The 25033-nt window shown below is 34.8% G+C and overlaps 1 protein-coding gene across 1 annotated transcript in view; it reads left to right on the top strand.

The window, feature by feature from the left end:
• Window positions 1–25033, top strand: part of Itpr (Inositol 1,4,5,-trisphosphate receptor) — a 1112489-nt gene that overhangs the window by 873330 nt on the left and 214126 nt on the right. The window contains exons 44-46 of the mRNA XM_090401920.1: window positions 2677–2877; window positions 17240–17350; window positions 20815–20910. Of these exons, the coding sequence (XP_090258046.1) occupies window positions 2677–2877; window positions 17240–17350; window positions 20815–20910 (408 nt within the window). The remainder of the gene's footprint in view (window positions 1–2676; window positions 2878–17239; window positions 17351–20814; window positions 20911–25033) is intronic.

The following is a 25033-nucleotide window of genomic DNA, read 5'->3' as shown; positions in this document are numbered from 1 at the left end:
CTACAGCTTTCCTTTGGATTTTATAGAATCATCCAAGGAATGAGACAAAAATGAGAACTGCTTATCCAAGCCTTGATAGGCTTTCTGAAGTTCCAATAAGAGTTTTTTCTCAATAAGATGGATTTTCATGGAGAAATAGTTTATGGTGTAGTGTATGTTCTGTGTGGCTTCTTGATTAACTGGGCTGTAGAATCCATGTACTTTTGATGAGGCAACATAGAAGGGAGATGACATGTTTGGTGAGGTTTAGCTGGTGTCCTTAATTTCTAGATTTTGAAAGACTGATGAGGTCTTCAATTTGTGTAGGAGCCAGGGATGTCGCCAGATTAGATCGCACCTTGAGGCAAACAATTAAATATTGCCCAATTAAAAATCATGTAACCCCAGGGGGTATGCGTACCACACTAAACATTCTAAAATGTTTAGTTTTAGTATATATGATTATAATTTTTTCATTATTAAAGTATAATAAGCACATAAACTAAACTAAATGTCGCATATTTATAAAATATCTTGTTGCTGTAATATGGTGCCTACTTCAATATTGCTGAATGAGCACTCTTATAATGCAGCGCCGTGAGCCAGGCTGCCTCTATTCTACACCCTGTCAATGGTACAGGTAGGAGCATTTGTATATCCTGCTTCTTGTAAATTTTTTCCTCTTTTCATTGCTGGTATGCTTGATTTGGAAGCTGGTTATTATTATTTTTTTTTATGTAAATGATATTTGTACTATTGTTCAGCATTTATTACGATCTGATCAGTGGTACTAGACCCATGGAGATACTAAGAGTGAGATTAGTGCAGAAGTCTAATTTTCCATACACAGTAGTATTATCCGTATATTATTAAAATAATCTGGATGAGATATATTATTGTAGCAAGCTCTTACTTTCTCAGAAAGTAAATTTTACTTGACTAGAAATTGTATATATCCATTACCCAAGCATTAGTAAAAAAAGTTCGTAAGTGAGAAAAAAAAATGCTACAAATATCTCGAATCCAGATTTTTTTTAATAATATGGTAATATAACATTTTGTTACTTGCATATGGAAAATATAACTTCTGCATTGATTTAGCTCTCAATATACTTGCTTTTATTATAGTATTTTAGATGCAACTTCTGTAATAATTACTGAACATTTTAACCTTTATTTAAGATTGTCGTCTAGAGTAAACATAACATATGCCAAGAGTCAGACTATATTGCAATGCACACAATTACCAAAGTATTGCTAAACAGGTCAAACATTAACACTACCATCCCAACCTCTGATTTTAAAAATAAAAATAAATAAATAAATACAACAGCATTGATGATAGATCAAGAAGCTTTAGAGAGAATCCAGGAACAAGTTATAGAGCTGGTGACAGGCATCTGTAATATAGATAAAAGTGTCTGTGATTAAGCAGTTCTGTAGGTAGTTTTCGGTATTGAGACCTCATTGTAATATAAAGAGTTTATTAAAAATAAACAATTAAAAAACCGACAAGTTTCATGTGTCATAAGACTTACATCATCAAGGGTAATGGTACATAAATGTTTTACACAATAAAAGCTTATTTACAATTAATTACACATTGTTTGACAAAGAATTAAAAGATCTAAAAAGGCTAGTTGTTTAGTCATCTTCTTTTAGGGTAAGTTGGATCCTTGGATGAAGTGCATTTAATTTAGAGAGAAACTGTTGTAATTCATAAGAAGATTCATTCCTTACAAGCCACTATATCCATGCTTAATCTCATCCCCATCTCAGTCAAAAGGCTGGAACTATTAAAATTAGTTCATCGGGCCCACTCCTTATGTTCTTGAGATGAATTATTACAGAAAGATATACAACATATTATTTCCACTTTTTTATCTAATGGTTATAAGAATTCTTTTATCAAAAGAGTTTTGAGCCATTTTGGTATCTCTACCTCTCAAATAGAGAAGAAATAACTTGTATATCCTTATGTGCAAAGCATTAGTGAACACATAGCAAACATTTTAAAACCACTATTTTTATTGTCTATAACCTGTATCTATAACCTTTTCTATAACCTGTACCCCTCTAACAAGGGGTACAGGTTATAGAAAAGGGTACACAAGTGGAAAAGGTTGGGAACCACTGGATCTAAGTCTCTCCCCTTTGTTGGAGATGGTTCTTTTTAAATCAGCTAATCTTTCCTAACTTTTTTATTACTTAATTATTTATTTATTTTTTAATAAATTAGGAAATTTAATGACCTTTATTTAGTTATCTTACATTAGCTACTTAGGTGGTGTGCCTTTTGGAATTGTCAGTTATTGTTCAATTAGCTTCTTACATGTACTAAAGATGTCTTTGATACTTAGGCAAAAATTATACTAATAAAATAATATTTTATGTGAGTTTATTCCTGTATTATAATTTATTTAAATATGCCTGCTCACAGTATTTGCTTATTGAAATAAGTTCTCTTTCAATATTTTAATAATTATCTTTAATAATCTAGTATGCTAGTAAATCATGTCTGAAAACAGAACTAATACAGATCATACTGATATTTTGTATATTTTTGAAGATTTTGATACTTCTTAATTCCATTGATTAAAGCCCTATTTTATGCCTTTTCATTCTTCATTTTCAACTTCACTTTTATTTTGCATGAACATATATAAGAAATTTAAAAGTTCTATTTTACCATTTCAGAATTTTTTGAGAAACCAGAATAATAAAAATAACTACAATTTGGTATCTGAAACATTAATGTTTCTTGACTGTATCTGTGGTAGTACAACAGGTGGTTTAGGATTGTTAGGACTGTACATCAATGAAAATAATGTAGCTTTAGTAAACCAGACATTGGAAACATTAACTGAATATTGTCAAGGACCTTGCCACGATAATCAGGTAAGATACTGACAAATGATCATTAATAACATCTGTTTGTCGCAATAATACTTTGGTACCAATAATATGAAAATAGCTGGTTATTTTCTTGTTTGTTGCTGATAAAGATAAAATATATCTAAATATTGAGACATTTTTCTGTTCTGGTAAATGTCAATCTTGGTGGGAAGAAAAAGTAAATAAATAAAAAATATCACAGCATGCTGCCTAATGTAATATATATATATATATATTTATTATTATTATTATTATTATTATCATGAGTGCTTTCCTTTGGAGGATAATAACAATGGTACAACATACCAGTGATATGTGGCATACACTTGTGGTACATTTAAAAATTAACTTTCTGTATTTTTTTTTCCATTTTTACCTAATATTCAAGTAAGTTGTAATGATATTTGCATTTCTTCCTACATTTATTATTATTATGGACAACTCCAAAAAGTCGACAGATTCATTGAGGGAGGCCCTAACATCATGTCAAGAACAACTATTCGTTCTTTCACACAGCATCTATCATACCTCGCCTTAAACTCATTCACGGTCATGGCACCCACAACAGACTCTGGCGGCTTATTCCACTCATTTACCACCCTCCAAGTAAAGAACCTAGCTCTAACACCCCTGTTAACCACATGTTTGGTTAGCTTCCATATATGGTCCCTAGTCCTCCCACCACCAGCCCTATTCCCAAAAATATCTTCTGGATTAATCTTATAGAAACCCTTCAGTAATTTGAATGTCTCAATCATATCACCCCTTTTCCGCCTATCAACCAATTTTTGCAACCCACAAATCTTCAATCTGTTCTCATGAGGTTCATTCCACAGACCTTCAACCATCTTGGTCACTCGTCTCTGGATCCTCTCCACCTCCTCCCCATCAAGAAGAAACCCTGGTGCCCATATCTGGGCATAATCCAGATGGGGTCTTATCAATGCTCAATATAGAGGAACAATAACTTGTTTGTCTCTGCTCGTTAAAGTATTTTTCAGTAACCAAGTGATTTGATGAGCTGTTTTAGCCACTTTTGCAATGTGCCCCCCTAAACTTCACCTCCCTATCCACCAACACTCCCAAATCCCTGGGCTCATCAATCTCCTGGAGTACGGTTTCACGAATGTGATATACTGCTACTAATCTTTTCACTCCAAAATGCATAACCTTACACTTTGCCACATTAAATTGACATCCATTTTCCTTAGCCCAGTCCTCCAAACTATCCAAATCATCCTGCAAAATTTTGACATCCTGTGCACTCACAATTGCTCTACCCAACTTTGCATCATCAACAAACAAGTGAACACTTCCTCTCAGATCCTTTCCTATATCGTTAATGAACAAATTGAAAAGTAGTGGTCCAAGAACAGAACCCTGCGGCACACCACTAGTCACCACTCCTGAATAAACTACTCTCTGGTATCTCTCCATCAACTACCCTACTATCCATCTTACCAACCCTATATCCATCCCCATCTACTCCAGTTTACGGATTAGAGTTCCATGTATCCTATCAAAAGCCTTGACAAGGTCGAGTAGAATCACTGAAAACCCATTTCCCTTATCCAGTTTAGTCGTTCCCGTGTTATAAAATGTGAGCAAATTACTGAGGCATGATCTACCCTTCACAAAACCACATTGTCCCCCATACTGTATCCCATTTTCATCTATCCAATCCTGTATTCTTCTCTCGACTAGTTACTCCAAGACCTTGACAACGATTCCTGATATTCTAATCGGTCGGTAATTTACAACAACAGTCTTGGAACCACCTTTATGCAGTGGAACTATTTTCCCCTCTTTCCACCCCTTGGGACTAATCCAGACCAGAGACTCAGATTAAACGGAATGGTCAAGGGTACTGACAATTCTTTAGCCTTTTCACATACAACACAAGATGGTATACCATCCAATCCCACAGATGTATTGACATTGAGGTTTTGTAATAGACTACTCACTTCCACCTCATTCAACACAATTCCCATATAAACTTTTGGTTCATTTATTTCTGCAATGTCACCACCTGGATGATATACTCTTGCAAAGTGCTCGCTCAGTAATTCAACTATATCAACTGATTCAGTTACCTCTCTACCATCGGCATTCTTTAAAATCATTCTGCCATATACATTTTTTCTTCTACTTGCAACATATCGAAAAAACTGTTTAGGATTGTCTTTAGCCTCCATGGCCAATGTTCTTTCATAATCCTTTTTTGCTTTTCTTACCACACTCGTTACCCTTCTGGTCCGGGCTTTATACCGTTCATGTGTCTGCCGGTCACCTTTCTCCTTAAATTTCCTCCATAGTTGTTTCTTTTTTTGCAGCTCAAGCTTAATGGTGTTATTCATCCATTTAACTCCTACTTGATTTATTATTCGGACTCTAGGTATACAGTCATCCATTGCTTCATGCAAACACTTCTTAACTGCCTCCCATGCACAATCAGCTTCTAGCCCTTGCAGTTTTACACCATGGCACTGTACCAATCAATCTCCTAAGCTTGTCATACTTATCAGCCCGATAATTCCACATGTACCCTGTCTTAATTGTAAATTCCACACCTTTAGCCACCTCCCAAGTTAAGACCTATGATCGCTCTCACCAATTGGTGGCAACGTGGTCATATTCGTTACAGCCAAATTCTCAGATGCAATTACTAGATCAAGCACTCTCTGACCCCTAGTATTTTCCATTACATGCTGTCGCAAATAGTTATCCTTTAATAACCACATAAAATCCAATCCCTTCCTCCCATGTGTCCTCTCCTCCTTCCAATCAATGTTACCAGAGTTGAAATGTCCCATAATAATTACCCTCCTTCCACTCATTTCTTCTATTTGCTTATGCATACTATTTCCACCAGCTATTCCATCACCTGATCTATAGTAGCACCCAACTGTATATTTGTTCTGCTAGTTTCAATCTCACACCAAATAGCCTCAAATGTGCTCTTTTCTCTATTCTGCAGTTCCACTTCTATTCTCCTTGGCTGTAGCTCATCTGCTATCATCAATAACACACCTCCCACCATTTTATTCTCCCTGTCTCTACTGAACACACCATACCCCTCACATTCAATCACACAGAAGATGAAACAGCTGTGTCATCTTCTGTCAGCCATATCTCACTAATGCCAATAACCTGTTGTCAGGAAGTGCCAACCAACGCCAAAGATTCTTCCTTCTTGTTGCTAATACTTCTAGCATTTGTGTACATGAACTGAAGAAGCCGATTTCAAAATGTCCCATCCCTATTTTGATGCCTTATACTAACTATCCCATTCTGATTTGTGGTCTTTCCTACTCGCTTGGGCATATTACACACATTTGCACACTCAACTGTCTCCCTAAAATCTGCATATCTACTCCCCCTCCCCCCTTAATAACTCTAGTTTCCCTGGTTCTGTACATTCACTTCCACCACATTCGACAACACCTTTTCAAGTCTCCGCACACCAAATCCATTTAAATGTAATCCATCCATTTTATATAAATCCTTTCATCCATCGAACTCATTCCACACATCCACAAATTCCATACCACTCATCAAACATAATTCATGCATAATATCATTAGCAATTATGGCCCTCCTTCTATACTCTTCACTGTCATGCCTTGGCAACAGACTCACCATCCTAACTCTCTCACTCTTTTCTTTTGCTACCTCAAGCAATTTCTTCACATCCTCACTCATAGTCTTTTTGTTTCCTTTCAAATCATTTGTACCCACTACCACTATCAGTTCCTTCACCCGCTGTTTTTGCATTCTAATTGACTCACTTACATTCTTTACTGTCGCACCGGGTTGGTACGATTTTGTTAAACTCTCAACTAACACACCTCTTACTAGGGAATCTCCATACAACACACACTCTTTCATTTTGTTTACGTTCCCTATCATACCCTTATTTTTTCTATCATACTTTTGCCGATTATTAGTCGGTACGCTTGTTAAAGATTTTTGCCAACGTTCCAGTTACTGGTTTACTCCATGTATCGCTCCGCGTAATAGAGCTATTTCACTCATTACGTCAGTGTCATCATTTTTATTTTCCGATGATTCATTCAGTCGTTCTGTATGCTTAACTTCATTCTCTCTTACAACGCCACTCTCACAGCTATCAGGTACTACCTCGCAAATATCCTCATTCATACCTCTAATATCACTGTTACTTAGATTCTCACTTTCGACAATGTTATCACTTACACGACCTGAAACACTCTTTAAATCCTCACATTCTTTACACTTTTTGCACACATTCACTCCACTATAGTTGTTTAACCAGACTCCAACCACTCTCCTCGATGCATACATTTCACAAACGGTACACTGAATCAAGTCTTTTAAGTAAGATTTTCAAACAAATATGGCGACCTGGATGCCATCTTTGTATTCCTCTTTATGGAGCCATGTGCACAGATAATCGATCTATCAATTTACTATTAAAATACTCAAAAAACACACAAAAATCACCCAGACATGTTAAAATACTAAAAGTAAACAATACTATGTAAATACTATGCAAATTCATCAATTTTTACTCAAAATATTCCTTATCTGGTCAGGAGCCATCCTCAGACACTATATACTATATAGCCCTCTAGTGGCTATATTTATTATGATATTTGTTATGTAAAAGTTTATAATAATTTTCAGAATTTTAAATTGCTTTCTTGTTTATGTATTAACAAGTTCACTCCAGGCTTTCGTCTTGCACAAGTTGTATGTCACCTGGACTATATGTAATGTTGCAATAAAACTTACAAAAACTGGTTTGCTTCTATGCAGTATAATGTCTGTTGGGGAAGGAAGTTATTCACTATGTTGTATCATTTTTATTATAGTTGTCTTTAATTACACTAAATATTTTAATTACTCTTTTTCATTATCTGTGTCTTTATACTGTTTTTGGTGCTACAATAAAACATTAATTATATATTTAGTTTAATTCTTTATCCAAGTGTAAGCAAACAAAGTTTGTGCCTGAAGCATCTTCAGGACTGGGGCAGCTCATGGCAAAGGTGGACAAACTTCACATCACTTGCCTTAGCACTTGAATAAAGGATTAAACTAAACATGTAATTTATAGTCTAACCAATTAAAAAAAAACTTCTAACAATAAAGCATTATTTTGCTTTCATCTGTGTGCAGTATGGTATCTGTAAGAAGAGATGTTTTTCACTATATGGGGTCATTTACCAATACGAGGTATGCAACCAGCTAGAATGCGACAATAAATCAAATTGAGCTCAATAATTAAATTCCACAATTATGATTAGTCTTCCCACACCCATCGTATTTATTTGGTGATGCATTTCTTTGTCACCAGCAACCAATCCACCAGGTCTGTAACAACACCCCACTATCTTATTAGACTCCATCTCACACTTGATGGCTTCAAACTCACTGCCACATGAAAAACTGTTATTAGTACTGCAGTCATATTTTTCATTTACTAGATTCAATCATCCAATATCATTAGTAGCATGCTCCCTCTCTCTCATCCTGTGTATCCTTCCTAAAAATATGGTATTACACTTGATATCGGTTAGTATATCTGCTTGTAATAGCCAGATCTCATTAATACCTACAATCTGAGGTACCAATGTATTGTCCAAGGCAATAAACTCTATCCCTTTGTTTCTGATACTCCTAGCATTCGTGTATATGCACAGTACATAATAAGCTACCTGCATGTTTTTTGTATACCCTTGTCTGTGTGACAAGTTGAACAACTTGGAGATCTCTTCTATATGAGACATCCTTGCCCATGCTTGATGGGTCCAAACTAGATGAACACAAATTCTCTCCTCACAATCATTTCCATGATAATACCCATTCCCATTATTAACACAGTTATGTAACATTGTCACTCTTATACACAGATTTTCACCATTCTTCCCATCATATTTCCCTGACTCTGTGCTAATTCTCTCCTATTTGGCTCCTAGAATTTATAAATCCCAGGTACAAACCTTGTAATATTGTTATGTTTAGGGTAGTCCACCAGATACCAATCCAGAAGGTCTTGATTTTATAAAGAAGGTACTCCACCTAATGGATGTTCCTTCTCTCACAAACTAGCTCAGGTCACTTTCTTACTGCAATGTCTTTCTACATTTTGCCTTTTTTTTAATAGGTACTTTCTTAACGTGTTTTGCTCCTGAACTTGCCACTACTGTTCCTTTGCTTTTTCCTTGTCATGTGAGAACATAAACAAGCACTGGTCAACAGTGATACACAAATTCCCAACATACTGAACATTGAACCAACTTCTTCTTCATTCCATTTGCTTCTTCTTTGGAACAGCCATATCCATGGTGATTTTCCAACAAATACAGTGCTCAACTTTTCAAGAAAGTTATTAATAGGTTCTTTCTTACTCCTTAGCCACTTATCTACACAAGGTACTGTTGTGTTATATGTTTTATGACTTCTCAGTGTGGGGTTTATATAAAACAAGATAAATAAAGATGAATACGATAGCAAGATCAAGCAGCCCCTTCACATGGATATATATGCTGTACTAACAATGATCCTACTTGTGAATTTCAAATGGTACAAACATTCTCCTTTCCTTTCATTCTATACCTTTGAGATTCCAAAATTCAAGACATTCCCTCTGTACCTAATTGTTGAAAGTATAGAATCCCCATGATATACTCATTCCAAACATCTGACAAAAGTGTTAAAGGTCCTGACAGGATGGTCATTAGCCTTCATTAAAAACTGAACTCTTCATTTCCTGAAATGTCAGTAACAATATTAACAAACATAATATTGGCTCTCTGACTGAGGAACTTTTCCACATTCATCATCATCATCAAATTCCTGCCATGTGCCCTCAAGGGATGTACAGGATATGACAGTACTACATGAAAAAATTACATCATTACTAACTTCCTATCTACAATTTTCCTCCAAATCAGTCTGTTACTTGTCAAGACTCCAACATTATCAGATCTTATATTTCTATCGTCTAAGGCACTTTGTACCGTATCAATCCACCTATATCTTGGTCTTCCTCTGGGTCGTTTTCCTACCAACCTGGCAGAGAACACTTGTTTTGTTACTATTTCCTCTCCCATTCTATTTAAGTGACCATACCACCTGAGATTAGCTCTGCTAACGCATTCCTGGATGCTGACAATGTCAAGTTCTTTCCTAATATCCTCATTTTTAATATGATATTGCCATTGATGCCATCTGTTCACACCTCTAGTCTTTCTCAGGACTCTCATATCTGCAGTCTCTAGTCTTTGGTCAAGTCTTTTACGTCTGACCCAGCGTTCAGATCCATAAGTTAAAACTGGTTTGAACACTGTCTTGTATACAGCTAATTTAGTGTTCTGACTAATTTCTCTCTTATTCCATATGAATTTATTCAATTGACTTCCCACCATACCAGTTTTGCTTATTCTGTTGTCTATTTCTATATTTGATTTACCATCTTCAGTAAAAATCGTGCCTAAGTAGCTGAAATGTTTTACTTGTTCCACAGGTTCTCCATTCACAACACAGTTGACATTTTCAATGATTCTGCCTATTTTCATTGTCTTTGTCTTTTTATTGCTGACCTTCATACCATATCTATTACAACAGCTATTCAGTTTAGTCAGAGAATCTTGCAGACTTGTAGGGGATTTATTTAGAAGTATAACATCGTCCACATAAAGCAAAGAGCTGACATTAACATCTCCAATTTTGATATCAGGTTTAATACCACTTTCCTTCATAATGTGATCCATATAGATAATGAATAACAGAGGGGATGTCAATGCTAGGAATAAAAGCACATCTTCTTAATAATTAGGATGAATTAGACACTGAATTTGTGAGAGAGCCACAGCTCTCTCATGAAACGTGTTATCTTGTGATAATTACCATGCTTATACACCACTTTTATGGAAAGACCAAGAAAAAATTATGGAAGCCTATGCAAAGGTTATGAGATGGTGTACATTTGAATATAAACCCTAGAGTTACTCTAGCTGAATGTTTTGTAGATATTATTATTAAAGGAAAACGCAAGACCACAGTAAAAACTTTTAATTAATAAGGCACAGATATTTCATACTAAAACTAATAGTACATCTTCAGTGTTATTACAAACAGTTATAGGAATGGAATACAAGTAACGAACATTCGGTGGATCACCTATTAAAATACATAGTTGTTGTGCACTAGGAAATGATAGAAATTAATATGTAAGATAATTGGGTTTTTTTAATGTTTACATAAAATAAAAGTCTCCCAGATCTTCGAGAGAGAGAGATAATCATTTCGATTTAAATTCGGTCAGTGTAAAATAGCTTCACAACTTTCTTTAAAAAGGCGTTCATATTTGAACCTTCATCTATGAAGGAAAATAGCTTTATCCCACTGGATATCATGGGTAGTGTTGATACTGTGTTGTGCTAGACCAGACTTCTGAGGTTTATTGTATTCAATATAATATTGATGTTTAATTCTGTTTTCCACAGAACGTCCAGTTTGTCCAAAATAAGAAACATCGCATTCACATGGTATTTGGTAAAGATAGAGATGACAGTTTATCTTTTATAGAAGGCAATAAGGAGGAAATTTTGTTGATAGGAATATATGTGGGAATCAATTGGTACTCTTTTAAAAGTTAATGGAATCAAATAATTACCACCCTAATCAAATCCAACAGATAATTGAATCTTATGTTCCAATACCTAAGGTTTCTTCAACAGTCTGCAGAGTTCCAATCCCCTACATTCCAGGAATCTCAGAACCTATAGGTAGAATTTTAAAAAAGTACCAATTGATTCCCACATATATTGTGGATGTGGAAAGTTTTTCCACTTCGTTATACTATAAATTAAAGATGCCAAGATATTATATATTCCTGGTTTAATCCTTTATCCAAGTGTAACCAAACAAAGTTCGTGAGTGAAGTAACTTCGCAACTGGCCAACTCGTATATAGAGGCTAATGATTTCGCATCACTTCCTGTAATATCCCATAATGCAAAGCACACATCCTTATAGACATGTATAATGCTATACATTATGGGAAGAGTCACTGTCCAGATCGGTTATGTGAGGTGAAGTCATTTTTGCAAGGAGAGTGGTGAATGAATCGAATGAATGACCAGAATTGGTTGTTAGTTCCCTGATGGTGATTAGATTCAAAGAGAAATTTAATAGGATTTCTTTGTATAATGGTGACCACGATGAGGCTCCGGACACCATGTAGGTGCCAATAAATAATACTAATAATACAGAGGGGTCGGTTAAGCTCAATTCTAATCACAATGTGTGGTACACAGTGTGATACGAATGTTTTAAATAATTTAAATTTCTTACAGTTACCACAATAACCTTCATGAAAATCATTGAAATCAGCAATTGAAAATTCAAATCTTAAATATTGTATGTGAAATTATATCAGCTGGTAAACTGAATGTTTATTTGATATATGTATGTATTATTTGATCATATGCATCTGTGCCGTGCAGTAATTCTAATTACTGAATCAGTCCTAAATTCAAACTGGTGGTTTAAAGATTTTTTTTTTCATTATAATTCTTTTTTTTTGTTTGTAAAATATGCTGAAATGATAATTCTTTCATGTTTACACGGTGATCAGAATACATTACAAAAAATTATGGATACAACTACCTTGTTAGAGTAAAATTTTAGTTTAATATAAACCAAAATATATACACTTGACATTTCAACTTTCACATTAAGGTCATCTTCTGGAGTATCTATCTATCCCAATGGCTTTAACAGGCCTTTAAGGCTCACAACCTTCCAAGCATGCTTGGATTTCTTAACCGAAATACGAGGATAGAATGGTCACTCCTATGCCTCAAGGTATTCTTGGCTGTATCCCTGTGTGTTCACGGGGCCGGTTTGCCTGCTTGTGGGATGAAAAACACCAGATAAACTGGCGGAAAAAACCCTACTGTTAAAACTCTTCTGGAGTATGCATATATATATATATAAATAAAGAAACAAGTTGCACTACAATCTACATGGCATGCTAAAGTTACTGATCAACCGTTAAAACTATTTACCTGACATCTGGTGTTAAAAAAAAAAAATCCTGAGTCCTGTTATTATTATTATTATCTATTAAGTTACAAAGTTACAAGTTACAAAGTTAATTAAGCTGGAGAGTAACATGTTCATGCATAAACTAATAGATAAATAAATAAAAGAAAATAAAATTACTTATATAAGTATACATATAAATTGCAACTGGTATGGATAGTGGCCAATAAAAAATGAAAAATTGCTTAGAGTCCTAAAGTCAGGGTTTGTTGGAATCTAAGCGGGCTGAATGTGTGCCATCCAAATTCTTTGGATTTTTAAGCCCCTATTATTATTAAGATTAAGATTAATCAAAATTTCACAGGCTTCTTTAAATTTCTGTTCATACCGAGTTTTTGTATAATGCAAATAACAAGTACTTTTCCAATCAATTCGATGTAGGGTGTTAAGATCGTGATCAGAGAGGCCTGCTTCACCAGAATTATTATATTTAATGTGTCGTTTGTGTTCTTTTTTATGAATAGGGATTGTATGTCCAATTTCCCCAATATAAGGTAAGTTACAGGTGCAAGAGATGTAATAAACTCCAGGGTGTGCCAATGGGGAGGAGAGGATCCTTAGAGGTGTTGAATATGTTTTTTAATTTTAAAGGTGATTTAAAAGTGGCATTAAGATTATAATGATATAGAATTCTATTGATTTTTTCTGATAACCCTTTAATGTATGGGAGTGTTATGGTTTTACTGTAATAATCTATATTATATTACTTTTTGATGAAGTTATATGAAGAATTTTATTAATAGTATATTTGCTATAACCATTATTTATAATTGTATTGCTAATAGTTTTAATTCTTGTTTAAGAGCTTGTTCATTAGAGCAAATTGTTATAGCTCTGTTTTTGAGAGTGTTGATGACTCCAAATTTCTGCAAAGGGTGGTGATGTAAGTTAGCATTTATATCTTGGTCGGTGTGTGTGTAAGCTTACGGTAAACAGTGAAGGATAGACTGCCTGATGGAAGACATGTAACTAGTGTATCCAGAAACAGGAGCGAGTTCTGATTTTCAATTTCAACAGTAAATTGTACGCGCTCGTGTTGTTTGTTCAGGTGGCTAAGGAATGTGTTTAACGTTTGGCTGCTGTGTGGCCAGATAACGAAAATATCGTCAACATATCTAAGCCAAACTGTAGGTTTTAGAGGAAAGGAATCAAGAGCACGTTGCTCAAAAGCTTCCATATAAAAATTAGCAATTGGTGTAATAGTGGTGAGCCTATGGCCATACCTTCTTTTTGTAGGTAAAATTTATTTTGCTACACGAAGTAACCAGAATGTATACATGAACAAAGAGAGCTGTAATATCAGGCAGAAATTTGTTCTGTAGAAAAAGAATTGTGTCATTGATTGAGATCATAATGATCAAAACTGACTAATAAATCATCTTAGCCGATCGTTATGTTTGAAGTGTTATGTGTTCTTTATATAAGAGGGGGAATGACCTACTAACTCCTTGAGTGTTAATGCTAATTTCTTGGCTAGGTGATAATTAGGGCTGTCTATTCCCTCAACTATCGGCCGAAGCGGAACGTCATGTTTGTGTACCTTGGGAACACCATATATTCTGGGAGAATGGACGTGATGGGGTATTAATTTTTTAACAGCGTCTGACGACCAGGAGGTGACAGACTTAAGTAATTTCACAGTTTTTTCTTTATCCTGTTGGTCGGATTATAGTTCACAAGCTGATAGGTGCTGTTTGCAGATACTAGTGGATTCATCTGATGAATATAAGTTGATCTGTCAAGGATGACCATGGCATTACTTTTGTCCCATTTTGTTATAATTATATCTTGATTAGCTTTTAATGACTTGATTGCTGCTAGTTCTGTTTTTCTCAAATTGTTACATATGGTTTTCTTTTTATTCAAACCATTGCTCGTTTCTAAAAGAATTTTATCAGCTATGTTATTTGAAAGCGATTTAATGCCACTCTCTATGTGGTATATAACATCCGGTTTATTAATGCTACTGTGAAGTTTAGGTCTTGATAAAGGCCTATGAAGTTTAGGCCTTTATCAAGACCTAAACTTCGTAGGCCTAGTCATCAAAAGTAATATACATTACAGAAAAACCATAACAATCCATACATTAAAAGTTTATCAGAAAAAATCAGTAGAATCCTATATCATTATGATCTTAATGTCACTTTTAAACCACCTTTAAAATTAAAAAACATATTCAACACCTCTAAGGATCCTCTCCTCCCCATTGGCACACCCTGAAGTTTATTACATCTCTTGCACCTGTAACTTATCTTATATTGGGAAAACTGGATGTACAATCCCTATTCATAAAAAAGAACACAAACGGCACATTAAATATAATAATTTTGGTGAAGCAGGCCTCTCAGATCACGATCTTAACACCCTACATCGAATTGATTGGAAAAGTACTTGTTATTTGCATTATACAAAAACTCGGTATGAACAGAAATTTAAAGAAGCCTGTGAAATTTTGATTAATCTTAATCTTAATAATAATGGGGGCTTAAAAATCCCAAGAATTTGGATGGCACACATTCAGCCCACTTAGATTCCAACAAACCCTGACTTTAGGACTCTAAGCAATTTTTCATTTTTTATCGGCCACTATCCATACCAGTTGCAATTTATATGTATACTTATATAAGTAATTTTATTTTCTGTTTATTTATTTATTTATTAGTTTATGCATGAACATGTTACTCTCCAGCTTAATTAACTTTGTAACTTAATAGATAATAATAATATCAGGACTCTAGTTTTGATGTAATGAGAGTTTTTTTTTAAATTTTTTTTTAACACCAGATGTCAGGTAAATAGTTTTAACTGTTGATCAGTAACTTTAACACGCCATGCAGATAGTAGTGCAGTTTGTTTCTTTGTATATATACGTATACTCTAGAAGATGATCTTAATGTGAAGTTCTAAACGTTGAGTGTATATATATATATATATATTTTGGTTTATATTAAACTAAAGTTTTACTCTAGCACGGTAGTTGTATCCATGATTTTTTGTAATGTATAATACTTGTAATATTTATATTTCTGTTCATATATTATTCAGTAAATATACTATTATCTGAAATGATAATGTGTTTCTCATTATAACTTGCAATAAGAAGGAAATTATTTTCAGAATAACTTGAAATTTGATATTTACAATCACTATTAACAGTCAATTTTTTTCCATTGGGACCATTGCAATCTCAAAATGAAATTATGCCTACAATAGATATGCTACAAATGGCTCCGCATTCAAATTATGTTTATAAATAATGCCATTATACCAGAATGATGTTGCCTAATTCACATTTTTATGCTTGCTTACATAAAATCATTTTTATATGTAACTCTCACTTACAAAAGGATATGAGATTATTATTATTATTATGGGCAACTCTAAGGAGTCCTTAGACTCGGCGAAGGAGACCCTAACATCATGTCAAGAACAACTATTCAACATTCACACAGTATCTATCATACTGCGCCATGAACTCATTCACAGTCATGGTACCAAAACAGACTCTGGCAGCTTATTCCACTCATTCACCACTCTCCAAGTAAAAAACCTAGCTCTAACACCCTTGCTAACCACACTCTTACCAAGCTTCCATGGATGTCCCTAGTCCTCCCACCACCAGTCCTGTTCTCAAAAATATCTTCTGAATTAATCTTATAGAAATCCTTTAGTAATTTGAATTCCTCAATCATATCCCCCCCCCCCTCTTCCACCTATCAACCAATTTCTGCAACCCACATATCTTCAACCTGTTCTCATAAGGTTCATTCCATAGACCTACTATCATCTTGGTCACTCGTCTCTGGATTCCTCTCCATCAATAACCTTACATTTTGCCACATTAAATTGACATCCATTCTCCTTAGCCCAGTCTTCCAAACTTATAGTACATGAGTATTACAAACTCATAGTACATGTAGTACAAACTTATAGTACATGAATATTAGTACTATGGGTCAGATAATTCAGAAGTCATGTTCTTGGGACCAAATATGGAACTTTTTCAAGCCACTTTCAGAATCCTAATAAGCAGGATGGTGGTCTCACACTAGGCAACAGAATTCATGCCACCCATACCGACAATGAGATTCAAACCTACAGCATGTTGGTTGAAGAGCGGATGTGCTAACCACACAGCCAGCCATGCTGATAAATTTTGATAGTGTTGAAAATGAAATTTAAGAAATAATATATATTTAAAAAAATGTATATTAAATTTTTTATTGTATTCTTATTTATTTTATTTTTCTGCTCTTATTATTTTTTGACAGAATTGTATTGCTGTGCATGAGAGCAATGGTATTGACATCATAATTGCTTTGATCTTAAATGATATCAATCCTCTTGGAAAGAAACGTATGGATCTGGTATTGGAACTGAAAGTAAGAGCTGTACTATTGCTATCACAGTTATTAGTACTATTAGTAACATTACTAATTATTACAATAATTGTTAGAAATTTATAACATTTTCTTACAATTTGTAGAAGGAATGTTAGTATTCAATTTCATGATTTCAAGTGTATATAGGCTCTGGAAGTCAATAAAGTTTACTGAACTATTAGCATTTCAAATAATAGCACTTACCAATTTGCAAATGAATTGCAAATTCATTTGCAAATTGAATTGCAAATGCTCCAAGCCCTGATAGGTGGAAAAAAGTGACTGCATTTAGCTGTGCAACAGTCCCATATGAAGGAAGCTGTGGTGCAGCTAAATGTGTTTAAATAATATTTAAATTAATCATTTATTGTGCCAACAGCATTTTAATGAACTATAGATGATTTTAATGAACTATGGCTAGTTATAGTGCTGTTTTAAACTCTGTATGTAAGGGCCAAACTATAATCATTTGTAATCATTATTTTGAATTTTTTAGTTTTTAGTTTTTGATATTATGTATTACTTAAATATAAAGGCATTAAAATGAATCATAAATATTTACTCTGTAACTGAGTTTGATACAAGCTGTTTTATCAAGTCATATATGATATGGCAGTCACTGAAATGACACAAAATTGTGAAGTGTGTGGGCATTTTGGCATGTAAAAAGAAGGTGATCTTGAAGGAGACTTCTAATTACAAGAATACAGAATGAAAGGAGGAGACAGTGTACACTCAGTAGGGAAATACCTCTGTAATTCTCACATTCAGTTGTATTTCCCTTTTTATATACGAGTACTATGAGAACTCTTCCAGTCATCTGGAATTCGTCCCTCTGTCCAGCCCTTCTGAACTATGCAGTGCAGCCACTGTAAGAATTTTATACCTCCATACTTCAGCATTTCTGGTCGAATTTCATCTACTCCTACTGCCTTTCCACATTTCAGGCTTTTGATGGCTTTTTCTACTTCAAGTATGGATATGTATTCTTGATTGCATGCCTGGTCACTTTTTTTTTACCACTGTACCGTCACTGATTGTTTCAATTAACAATTTTTCAAAGTAATTACTCTGTATTTCAAGGATATCTTTTTCTCTAGTTTTCATGTCACCTTTATCATCTCTAATTCCTTTTACAGCATTCTTTCCTCCATTTCTGAGCTTCTTCAACAACCTCCATAATATCTTGCCACCTTTTTGATATTTATTTTCTATGTTCTTACCAATGTCTTCCCATGACTTTTGTTTAGCTTTCTTACATTTGTCTTTGTATTCCCTAAGAACACAGGCTGACTTATTCGCCAGGAACTTTCAATATGTTTTCTTCTTTTCCTTCACTGCCTCTTTAACTTCCTGTGTCCACCATGGAGTTCTGATATTTCTATCCTTGCAAACAACCTCATCATGTGCCTCTCTGGCTGAATCGGTCAATGTTTTCAGGGCTTGCCAATGAATCTCCAAGGTTTGGTTCCTGTTCTCAAACTCTTTCATTTTTTCTTCAATAATGTTTGTGTATTTTAGTCTACAGTTCACATCTGAGAGCTGCTCAGCCTTTATTTACTTTAAAACTTTCTTACATGTTCTTCTTTTCAGTATGAAATTCAATTTTGTTCTGCTCAAGACTAAATGGTGATCAGTTCCAATTTCTGCCCCAGGAGGCAAAAAGTTACAGGCCTATTGCTTTATTGAGTTGCACATATAAAATGTTAGAATACCTTCTGTACAACAGATTGTCCATTCCAATTAATCAGCATGTCCTAATTGAACAACCTGGATTTAGAGTAAAACGTGGTTGTTGTGATCAAGTGCTCACTTTATCATCATACATAGAGGTTGGATTCCAGAAGCAAGAGCTGGTTTCTTGGACCTAACATCAGCCTATGTCACAGTATGGCACGAAGGTCTTATATACAAATTCTTAGTATTGTCCCATGTAAATAGATTGCATGCTTAATTTTCTCCGTGCCCACTGAATGTTTCTTTCAAGTTATATTAGAAAGTAAAATGTCCTAACAACGAAAATTTAATAGTGGTCTTCCACATGGCTCAGTATTGTCACCCTTACTTTATAATTTATACACATACTATTGCCCTCTACTATCTCATGCAAGTTCTGTTATGTCGAATGACACTGTAATTGCCATTCGACACAAATACATGAGCCAGGCTGAAGAGGTACTTACAAAAGATCTGAAAACAATATGTGAATATTACAAAAAAAATGGAGGCTCCAGCTCAGTCCAGACAAAACAGAAGCATCAAGCTTTCACCTTAGGAATCACATTGCAGATGTCACTTTGCATATCTGCCTTGAAGGATGCTTACTATGACACAATATGTTTCCCAAGTACTTGGGCATGCCTGGACCGCATGCTCTCTTATAAGCAACACCTAGCAAATGTTTCTGCTAAGTTAAGATCCCTAACAACATAATACAATAACTAATAGGCACAACATGGGGAGCAACAGCCGATAATCTACGGATCCATAATCCACTGAGCTAACCTGGTAAAATATTTTGTTACTTGTGCCCTTCACAATTGCCCAATATCTGTTGCATTCCTATGGTACTGAATGTGTCCTTGAAACTTTAGGTTCCTATCTACCATCGTTCCTAGATATCTCATCTCCTCCACCTGCTCTAAGATATCCTCACCAGCTGTGTACTTTATATCCAATCTCTGCTTTCTGATTCCTGAATTTTAAAACCTTACATTTTGCAACATTGAGCTAGTAACACCACTCACATGCCTGTTCAACCAGTCAATTGAAGTCTTCTTGCAAAGCTACATCTGCGCTGCTCTACTGTGCATAGTTCTTTGCAACTTTGCTTTATCTGTATGCAGCTACATATCCCCATTCAAACCTTGCCCAATATCATTGACATTCAATATCAATGATATTGACAAACTTGAGGCAATGGCTGAAAAATCAAAATGTATCATTGTGTATGCATTTCTCTTGTCCACTGCATTTATCACCTTCTTATAATAAGTAAGTTGATTGCAAAAACATGATCTTCCTTTAACAAACCCATGTTGTCCATCAAAGAGAATGCTACTGTTGCCAACCTAGTCTTAAATTCTGATCCTCACTAACTTCTCTAATATTTTCACCTCTTAGATGACCTCTGGCATGGGGACTTATCCATGCCAGAGGTCATCTAACTCAGGAACTAGTTGAAGAAGGTGTCTGGAAAAAAGTTACTCTAGTTGGTGATGAGAATCAAACTTTGAATGTCTTTCTTCAGGAAGTGTAGTGATATGGATGCAAGTGCCATTTCCATAGTGCTAAATAGTCCAGGTTATTGAGCACTAATATTTTGGGATGTCACTATTCTGCATTTCTGAGTATGTACCAGGAAATTATGATGCTTATAATATTTTGTAATATTACTTTTATATATTAAACATCATTTGGTTTATGAAATATGAAATGTAACATCAAATTCTCATACCTTCCAGAACAATGCTTCCAAACTGCTGCTGGCAATTATGGAAAGCCGGGGTGATAGTGAAAATGCAGAAAGAATCCTGTATAACATGAGTCCCAAACAATTAGTAAGTGCTCTAAAATTTTTAATGACTTTTTTCTGGAAAGTTTTTGATAAGCTGAATTAAGCAGAATTTGTTTAGTATGTTTTATATAATGATAAATTTTATAGAGAAACATGAAATTCCCAAAAATTGATATTATTACTAAACCATAGAATCAAGACTCATAGGTGGCTTGGCCTAAATGTCTGCAAAGCCTGTCATTCCACATTTTAAATTACTGTTTTAAGTATTAAAACTGTAAGTGCAATTATAAGTAGTCATATGTTACCATTAATTCAAAAAATTCATTTGTTACTCCTCCCTTCTTATTCAACTTCTTGTTGTTCTCTCCTTTTTCTTCTCATCTGAAATATCTTTCCCCTGTCCATTCAAAATGTCCCTCTCAGTAAGTTGTCCTGTCATTCTACAAGTTTGATATTGCCTTTGTACACATTCCATTATGCTTCAAAAATTCAGATGAACAGATCCATACATTAATTCAAATTTGGGCTACTAATGGATTGGTAATATGTAATATATATTCACTTCCAGCATAGCCAAAGTCATTCTACTTATCCATGATATGGATTATTTCCATAAAAGAAGATATCTGCAGCACTGGTGAGTACTCCCATAAATGCATATCTTTCCTAGGTAGTAGGTAATATTTATTGGCCAGTGAAAATCTGCCATCTTGCTGATTGAAGGCTTGACGTGGCTTTTGCCATGTTTGGTCCTCATGGCAGTTTCCAGTTTCTGTTTCCTTGTCTTCTTATGTGTAGTGTGTGTGTGTGTGTGTGTGTGTGTTGATGGCTTCATGGGTATACCAAACATGCTATAAGTGTTTGGTATATCTGTGAAGATGCCAAATGTTTCCCATTTGAAATTACATACATATATACATAGTTTATTCACAATATGATACAATGTGAAAAGGGAAAAGAGATTTATATTAAAAATTAAATATCGCAAATTATGGTCTTCCAGGTCTCTCTATCTTGAGCTAACTGGTAGATGTCAGATGGAGTTTTGTAGTTCAGCCTACTGATGGTTTCACATATGTATTGCCAAAATTATTTGCATGGTTTTCCTCTACTGCGTTTGCGATCTTCTGGTTTATACAGGATGAGGTATTCCAAAAAGGGTGAGACTTTAGGATGTCTGAGTTGATGCCCAAGCCATCTGCACCGTACTTTTTTTGACTATACTGACTAGTGGTTCTTGCTTAGCCAGATTTAGCACAGCAGAGTTAGTGATGCGATCCATACAGATGTATCCAATGATCAATCTGAGACACGTAGTTCCAAAGGAGTTAATTAGATCTGTAGTTTTTTTGGTGCTTATTGTCCAGGTTTGAGAACCATACAAGAAGATGGATCTACTGGTTGCATGGTATAGTCTTAATTTTGTCTTTAATGATACTAATGATGATTTCCGGGTGGAACGGAGTTTGTTATGGAAGACTAGAGCCAGCTGTTTACGTTTTCTGATATAATTTTCTGTATTGCTGATGTATGATCCAAGGTATTGAAAGTCCTTGACTCTTTCTAAGGGTTTATTGTTGATATGAAGTATAAAGTTTTCACAACCTATTGAGAATACTTTGGACTTTTGGATATTGATCTGTAGACCAATAAGTTTAGCCTGTGCCTCTAGTAGACAGATGTTTTTGCGCATTTGTTGGTCCTGTATCAATAAGTACAACATCGTCAGCAAAGCTAAGATCAGTTATTTTACATGGTGTGGGTGGAAGTTTTAATGTTAAATAGCATATGTGTGAGGTAACTGTCGAGGCCATGCAGTGGACTGGAAACTTGAGTGCTCTGTGTGTGGGACATGTATATGTCCCACACACAGAGCACTCAAGTTTCAAATCACCTATATCTTGTGCTTCTTCTGGGTCTTTTTCTTACCAACCTGGCAAAGAACCCGTTTTGCTAATCTTTCCTTTCCCATTCTGTTTAAGTGACCATACCACCTGAGATTAACTCTGCTAACACATTCCTGGATGCTAACAATGCCAAGTTCTTTCCTAATATCCTCATTTTTAATATGATATTGTCATTAATGCTGTCTGTAATAGTTCCTGATTTTTCTCAGGACTCTCATATCTGTGCTCTCTAGTCTTTGGTCAAGTGTTTTACTTCTAATCCAGCTCTCAGATTCATAAGTTAGAATTGTTTTGAACACTGTCTTGTATACAGCTAATTTAGTGTTTTGACTAATTTCTGTCTTTTTCCATATAAATTTATTCAGCTGACTTTCTACCATACCAGCTTTGTTGATTCTGTTGTCTATTTCCATATTTAATTTACCATCTTCGCTAAAAATCATGCCCATGTAGCTGAAATGTTTTATTTGTTCTATAGGTTCTCCATTCACAACACTGTTGATATTTTTAATGCTTCTGCCTATTTTCATTGTCTTTGTCTTGTTATTGTTGCCTTCATACCAAATCTATTATAACAGTTATTCAATTTAGTCAGGGAATCTTGCAGACTTGTGGCTAATTTATTTAGCAGTATAACATCGCCCACATATAGCAAAGAGCTGACATTAACATGTCCAATTTTGATACCACTTTCCTTCATAATGTGATACATATAGATAATGAGTAACAGAAGGGATAATGTACATCCTAGTCTGACGCCAGATTTAACATTAAACCTGGTGTACAGGAAGTACAGGACCGCCTTCCTGTACTTCCTTGAATTCTAACTGATGACTCACAACTCAAATAAAGACTAAGTATTGCTTGATATAATGTTCCATTGACACCATATAACTGTAGCGTTTCAAATAGCTTCTCTCTCTCTCTCTCTCTCTCTCTCTCTCTCTCTCTCTCTCTCTCTCTCTCTCTCTCTCTCTTGGCACCTTGTCATATGCCTTTTCCAGATCCACAAAACTTAAATAATCTTTGTTATATTCCCATGATTTCTCAACTATTTGTCATAAAGTGAAAATTTTATTCTGGCAGCCTCTATTTGGCCTGAATCAAGCTTGTTCTTCACCAAGCTTCTCTTCCACAATCTTTCTCAACTATTTCTCAAGTATACTTGCATAAATCTCACCAGGAACACTCAGTAGGGAAATACCTCTGTAATTTTCACATTTAGTTTTATTTCCCTTTTTTATAAATGGTACTATGAGCACTCTACTCTAATCATCTGAATATCTGTGCAGTGCAGTCACTGTAAGATTTCTATACCTCAATATGATGAGTTACAACTCAAATAAAGACCATACTTGAGCATTTCTGATCTAGCATTTCATGGTCTTAATCCAATATAAATGATGTTCCTCACTTACATACATCTAAACTCAATCTATTATTATTAACACATCTGCAACTAGTGGCCTTTATCACTACTGTTCACCTCAGCTTTCCTAACTGGTAATTAATTTACGGAATTAACAACGCATATGAAGTATATTAATTAAAGATAACTTTAATGAATCACTTCTATATTTCGGCAATGTCACATTGCCATCTTCAGGAACATAAAGATATGGTATGTGCACTAAGGAACTAACAAAGGAAATGAGGAAGAAAGTAATAAACTAATTTTGTTCCTAAATTCCTTATAGTGCCCTCTTGCGGGCTAATTTGGTAGTCTTGGCAGTTGGGCTGAAGTTCTCATAATGAAAGTCTCCCAAGTTTGGGGCAGTTTCATGCACCCAAATTTGTTGAGGTTAGGAACGTTTTTTAGAGCTGCTGAAGATTTTTTGAATAATCTTTCGTATTTATACTTGCTGCGATGGATTATTTTTGTTTTCTTCCAACGAATTTGATGGTGGTACTAAGGCATGGTCTGCCAACCCAGAGCGGGTGATTCATTAAAGTTATCTTTAATTAATATACTTCATATACATTGTTAATTCCGTAAATTAATTACCAGTTATGTCTAACCAATGTATAAGTCTTACTACTAGAATCAGCTTTCCTAATGATGCTGCATGATTGCTTCAACCATAATGGTAGAACCTGTTCATTTTTCCTGTCTAGCATTCCATCAGAAAATAGCGTATCTTACATCCCCCGTTTTCAATCTGCTGTATCTCAAAATTTCCCTGCTTTCGTTCAGTACCATTCATTTTTCATCTCTCTCTCTTACTCTCAAAATTCTGATAAATGTTCTGACCTCTA

This window comes from Typopeltis vanoorti, chromosome 2 (genome assembly GCF_054136105.1).
Source record: "Typopeltis vanoorti isolate ZY-2024b chromosome 2, IOZ_Tvanoo_1.0, whole genome shotgun sequence".
NCBI classification, from domain to species: domain Eukaryota; kingdom Metazoa; phylum Arthropoda; class Arachnida; order Uropygi; family Thelyphonidae; genus Typopeltis; species Typopeltis vanoorti.
This window is presented reverse-complemented; position numbering and strand designations above follow the sequence as displayed.